This window comes from Mus pahari, chromosome 2, assembly GCF_900095145.1.
Source record: "Mus pahari chromosome 2, PAHARI_EIJ_v1.1, whole genome shotgun sequence".
Taxonomy (NCBI): domain Eukaryota; kingdom Metazoa; phylum Chordata; class Mammalia; order Rodentia; family Muridae; genus Mus; species Mus pahari.
In genome coordinates, this window is record NC_034591.1 from 133,289,166 (window position 1) to 133,295,811 (window position 6,646).

The 6,646-nt window shown below is 44.4% G+C and overlaps 1 protein-coding gene across 1 annotated transcript; it reads right to left on the minus strand.

Moving 5' to 3' along the window:
* Nucleotides 1-2,483: 2,483 nt before the first annotated feature.
* On the minus strand, nucleotides 2,484-3,443 carry LOC110316894 (olfactory receptor 2A12-like). The gene has a single exon (XM_021191246.1). The coding sequence runs from the start codon at nucleotides 3,420-3,422 to the stop codon at nucleotides 2,484-2,486; it is 939 nt and encodes a 312-aa protein (XP_021046905.1). The 5' UTR covers nucleotides 3,423-3,443.
* Nucleotides 3,444-6,646: the final 3,203 nt, after the last annotated feature.

Sequence of the window (6,646 nt, forward strand, 5' to 3'; positions counted from 1 at the left end):
TATGTGGACACCAAATAAGTTTGAAGTGACTGAAGCCTCATTAGGAAGAGCACTGAATCAGTTCAGGCATTGAATCAGAGAGGAGTTTGCTGATTGGTCAAGGAAGAGTTACTCTGAATGTAATAGACTGTCAGGATCCCCAACAGTCATAGTAAAGAAAGGGAACAAGTGGACAGCAGGCCAAGGTGAGATGCACCTTTCGATGCTGTCTGCAGCTTAGAGCAGACGTTGGGAGGTTCTGTTGAGAACCCAGCACCTTCTCTTTCAGCAGTTCATGATTTCACAGGAGAGGTCACCATGGTTACCCACAGACCACACTGAACTTGTATGCGAAGTTTGTATTTTATTGGCTCTGTACTGGTTCTTTCCCCATAAACTATCAGCTTAATTTTGTCATGACAACACATGCTCTGCTATGACCAAGCCAGCTCAGTAGGTCAATGGGTTCTCCAGGAAGGGAGTGAGGATTAAAAAGAACAAGACAATAAGACAACACTGTAGCATGACATCAGTCTGTTCAGAGGCTGAAACTGGTGTATTTTTTCCACTTGGCTTTTATACAATTTTAATTACATGCAAATAATAGGATCAGTTGTAGGTTAAGAAACAAATGAGACAATAAACACAAATAGTCAAGAAAAAAATTAAGGCAATGCACAAAGTCCCAAGATCACAGTATATAGGGCCTTATCAGGATGACCAAGCTATCTGAGCCTACTTCCCTGTCGTAGCCCAAAGTCAAATTCTTGCCTGAAGCCTACTTCTTTGTTCTACCTCAAAGTCAGATTCCTGCCTGAACTTACTTCTGTGTCCTGGCCCAATGTCAAACTCCTGCCAAGTTCCTAGAAGCCGCCACAAAAGTTCTCCACACTGCTACTTACACCTATTGCCTCAGCCTTCTACTGTCTCCACTATCATGCTATCCACAGTTAACATTTTGTGTTGGCTTATAAGCATGTTGTTGTTTTCTGTGAACTATACCATGTTACATGCCGTCTAGATAGAGAAAACAATATATATCAGACCATGGCCAAATTACACTGGGACTATCTTGGATCCCCGGTGATATAAATAATGACACAGAAGATTTTGAGTATTTGAAAGTTTATGCCTTTTGCTTGACAGTCATCTGACTACTCTAAACTTAACTCAAATAATCCTGGCTTTTTTAATCAAAAAAGTGGCTAGCAGTACCTCTCTGCTCCACTCTGGTTCCTCCATCCAGTTACATCCTTGTTCTTTGCCTGAGTGTACCCTGTTCTCTCCTGGGAAGTATTGTCCACCTCTTCCTGTCAAGTTATTGACCATAAGATGTTTATTACAGCCAATCAGATACAGTTCTAGATTGCCTTAGGCAGATAAGGAAAAACGAATATTTACAAAATATGAGACCATGTTGGAGACCAGGTTGAGAAAACCCAGGCATCTTACATCCCAGGCATCTCAAAGCTCAGGCATTTTACAGCATGCAGCTAAAAGCCATATAGTTCTTTGTTTGGAGCCAGTTGCCTCCTCTCGCTGCAAGGTCCTGCCCTAAGCAAACATCAAAGACTGAGGAAGTCTTCCTACATTCCAGAGCAGTCACCTTGGGCTGTTAACAGAAACCAGACTTTGAAACTAGCTGCCCGATGTTCCGGAGCAGTGATGCCAAGGAACTGAGATAAATCACAAAAGTCTCACACTCCCAATTAGCCTCCCCACTAAGCTTCCTTTTTGATCACTCCCTACCCCTTGCTGTATTATATATAAACTGAGCATTTTCCCTTAGTAAATGAGACTATGACAAACATGTATGGTCTCCGTCTCTTTCTTTATTCCCATTTCTCTCTAGGTTTGTGATCCCTCTCAAGGACCATGGAATAACGTGTCCTGCGGGCCGGGACAAGACCAGTGATGAGCCATGGAAATAACAATACCAAGATTGTGCCAGCATTTAGCTCTCTGCTGGTACAGAATTAACAATTGGATATACAGGAACACATCTTCACACACTGTACCCTTAGACAAATAACTTGAATTACATATCTATAGACAAAAATCTTCCTTCCCCCTGCTGTCAGGCTGGACCATGCAATTTGCTGTGGATAAAAGGATGTGTGAAAACAGACTCAGTCCACTCTTGAGAAGCTGAGTCATTGTGCNTTTGTCCACTGTTCCTTTCCTTCTGGTATACAATGACAGGATGGATATAAGGGTCAGGATGGAGGTGAGAGTCCAGTAGGTCATTCATTCTTGACAACTACAAACATGAGCAGTGGATGAACCATGGCATTTATGATCCAGCAAGCTCACGGAGGTGCTTGGAATTANACCTTATGNAGTNTGTCCATCGAGACAACAATCTTGATTTCATGATCTTTTGTCCTAATTACTAANTACTACAATGGTTCAAATGCAGAAATTAGCTTTAGATAATAAAGACACTGTCCTTTTTTTTTTCAATGGTGAATACTCTAACTACTGCTTCCCAGGATGCTGGCTCATCAGCCCACCCTAATATGACCCATCACGTTGAGAAATGCCCTTTTGATGTCCTTGTTCCTCAGACTGTAGACAACAGGGTTGAGTAAGGCTGTGAAGACATTGTAAAAGAGTGAGATCTGCTTGTCTTGCTCAGGGGAGTAGCTGGAGTTGGGCCTAAGGTAGATGTAAGTGGCTGGAGCATAGAAGAATGTGACCATAGTCAGGTGGGAGGCACAGGTAGAGAAAGCTTTACAGCGCCCCTGGGTGGACTTGATCTTGAGAACTGCCTTGGCAATATGAATGTAGGAGGTCACAATGAGGGAAAGTGGAGTAAGAACCACAAAAACACTCAAGACCAGGTCCACCATCTCAATGAGGTGAGTATCCATGCAAGCCAGGCTACGCACTGAAGGTCCTTCACAGAAGTAATGGTTGACCTTGTTGGGCCCACAATATGGCAATCTCATGGTAAAGAATGTATGTAGCAAAGCAGAGAGGAAACCACAGACACAGGTCCCAGATGCCAACCATATACACAGGCTCCAGTTGAGGATGACAGTATAGCGCAGTGGATAACAAATGGCCACATACCGGTCATAAGCCATGACAACAAAGAGGATACTCTCAGAAGTACCCAGGGCACCAAACACAAACATCTGCAGCCAGCAGCCAGCAAAGGAGATGGTCTGAGAGTGAGCAAGAAGATGCACCAACATCTGGGGCATGGTGGTGGTGACATAGCCCATATCCAACAGGGAGAGGGTACAGAGGAAGAAGTACATGGGAGTGTGCAGCTGTGTGTTCAGGCAGACCAGCATGATGATGAGCCCGTTGCCTAGGACTGAGCTCAGGTAGATGAGAAGAAAGACAATGAAGAGGATGCTGTTGGTCATGGGGTCACTGGAGAAGCCAATCAGGATGAACTCAGTGACCCAACTTTGGTTCTGTCCTGGAATCATTCAAAGTATGGAATCTGTGAGAGAATTCCAGCCATCTATTTAACACCTGATACATGGTAGCCCAGAAAATTGGTATCTACAGAGGCCAACAGGCTGGGGTGGTTATTCTAAGCACACTGCTCAGTTTCTGTACACTCTTCCACCCAAGTTGCTTCACCCCTCAACATCTCAGTCTCTTCTTCTATAGAATGAAGCTGATGACACAGCCTGAGATTATTGTGAATATTTAAAGTATCTCACTTAACTCTGGAAACACCATATAACACATGGAATGTCCTAGACTGTCTCACTCTCTCATTCCACTCCATAGTATACATTACCCAGCCAGCAATAGGTACCTCAGAAGACCAGAAATGGCCATCAACCTTGTAGAGCCTGTGTCCTGTGTATAAGTGGCCTCTCCTTATATCATGGAATCCTTTCTTCCTGACCAGCTAGAGCAACCTGAGGCTTCATCTACAGAGGGCAATGGAAGGCTCTGAGCTCCAACAAGTGCAGGATGGTCCTTCTGCCACTGCTGCTTTGAGTCTTCCCTCCCTGGTCTCAAAAGCCAGTGGATGTGTCAGGACTGGCAGGCCTCACCTCCATGGACTCCCTGGACCTATACCCAGGATGACAAGGGCCACACTGTCTCCCCATACTCTCTCAGCAACTGGACTCCTGGCACTTCCAGGAAGCTACCTATAGCTCCCTGTCTGCTGTGTCTACAATCTAGCCCTGGCCACACTCCAGGCATCGTTTTCCCCATGTGGAGGACACTTCATGCAAACTCTGTCAGGTGGTGTTCATGAACAGGTTGCACATTCTTTAAAAGTCTCTCCATTAGAGTCTGGATCTTTGTCCAGATTACACAGGTTCTATAAGGTGGTGATGCATCTGTCATGAGAGCACTTGAGTAGTAGAGGAAGTACAATCAAGAGTTCTTGTGTAGGTTAGGCTCCATAATGAGTCTCAAGTTAGACTAAGCTACACGAGACACCATATTTAGAAAACTAAATAAAAGTCTGCCTCAGCTACCCTGTTCCTTTCCCACCATACCATTCCCTAATATCTATGCGTTTTGTGTTGGGTAAGCATCACTGTGCACACTCCTGCAGCCTACAGGTAGAGTCTGAATGTGGTTTCATTTGCTTTTCTGCCTTGTTATTTCTGTACTTTTTTTTTTTTTTTAAAAAAATACTTTTAAGTGATTCTTTTCTAATCTACTTTTTATCAACTAGCAAGTTTTTATANTGTANTCTCCCTGCTCAAATTAGGNTTCTTCNTGTGTCCTNACTGANTGGTGANTGATGCNGATGGCCNATCTGTGGAAATTAACCTGTGAGACTACAGTGTAAACAGCCACACAGGCTCCTGTCATCCCACTCACCTACCAGAATGACAATAGTCAATCCCAGTGCTCGACTCACTGAAGACTTCAGCCTCAGCATACAGCTGTCCCCTCCATCCCTCTTTCTACACTCTCAAATCCCTATGCAAAAGCTCCTGGTGCCTTGGATACTTCTGCCTCTCTCAAACCTCAAGGCACACACCTAGCATCTCACTATGGAGTGGTGACCAACACCTGCCCAGTGATGCCCGCACAGCAGGACTCAGATTGGCCGGGAAGCCTTGCCTGCTGTGCTGCCACCTCCCAGACCCAACTCAGGTAGGATAAATCCTGTAGCTCTTGTTCATTTTTCAGATAAAATTTGAAGAATCCTAGTGGGATCTTCCTTCCTCTCCTAGTAACTGAATTCTCAGACAAGTGAGAACAAATTATCTATGGTAGAGTATGGTAGCATGCATGGTTCTCTTCCTTTGTAATAATAAGCAAATATTTATTTTGGGTAATTTGTATATTCCAGCCATTGTTCCCTAGTTTTAGGCTAACACTGAAGGAAGGATTTTACCCATGTGCTATATGTAGAAACCTAAGTTCTAGAGAGGGGATTTTGTTATTACAAGGTCACTGTGGGAGAAATTGGAGTTTGGAAAGTGTGGACTCAGAGCCTGACTCTCAGTCACTACCTTCTCTGCTCTGGCACAAGGCTCTCCAGTGGGAGGTGAAGACAAAGTCTTCACAGTGTCCATCTAGTTGAGCACAGACCAGAGCTCCTAGGGCAGAGGTGGATGAGTAGCCACAGAGCAGCTCTCCTGGTGAGATTTCCCTCATGTCTGAGTGTGGGAGGCTCTGGGGGATGCATTGAAAGGCAGAAGGAAACAATGGGAAGGGATTTGGTAAATTGTAAGTATTCTGGAGTTAAGTACATTTTGGTAAACGCCTCCTCCTCTTCCTCTCCTCCTCCTCTCCCTACCCCTCCTCCTCCTCTTCCCTCTCCTCCTCCTCCTTCTTGTCCTTCTTCCCCTCCTCTTATTCCTCCACCTTCTGTTGATGCTCCTCTTCCCCTCTTCCCCCCTCTCTCCCCTTTCTCTCCCTTCCCCCCTCTCTCTGTGTTAGAGAGTCAGAGACAGAGACAAAGAGAGAAATACAGAGACTCAGAAAGACAGAGACTTGTAAACAGGAAGAGAGAAAAAGAAACAGACACACAGAACGACTGACTGGCTGACAAAAAAAATACAAAATCAGCAAGACAGAGCCAGATAGAGACAGAGATAGAGGAAATGATTTGTTCAGCTATGGTCTTTATTGACTTGCCTGTTCAGCAGTCTGTGTCTTCCTTTATAATATCCAACTAAGCCTGGTGATACAGATCATCAGTTCCAACATTATGAAAGCAAAGACAGACATATTATGAGTTATGAGCAAAAAAGAGGGCTACCTGGTAATACTCAGTCCCAGAAAGAAAAAAATCATATAATTCTACTGTTGTAGTGCTGAAAGTGAGAATTTGAAGTGTAGCATCACCTATAGAGCAAAACACCAGGCCAGGCACCATGAAATCTATCTCCCATTCAAGACCAAACTGCTTTAAGATCACATCCAGCTGCCCTTCTGAGTGGAGGCAGGCTGTTTCTAAGAGACCATCACTGTACTCATAGCTATGGCTTTCAGTCTCACATAAGATCCTTGAGCTCAGAACAACACTGCAACATTGTGTTTTGTACCGACCTAGAGCATGGCAGGAAACAAACTGTTAGGAAACATTAAATGTAGAAACGAGGAAGGAAGATGAACAGGAAGGAATAAAGGGCATGAGGGTGAGGTAGACCAGGGTGAAGGAAGAAGAAAAGGCAATACGGGGCAGGGTTACAGGTCTATGGTGACATGTACACAGTTGAAA

What these genes read in the sequence shown, in the direction of transcription:
- LOC110316894 (XM_021191246.1), bottom strand. Translation starts at nt 3,422, where the DNA reads ATGATTCCAGGACAGAACCAAAGTTGGGTCACTGAGTTCATCCTGATT.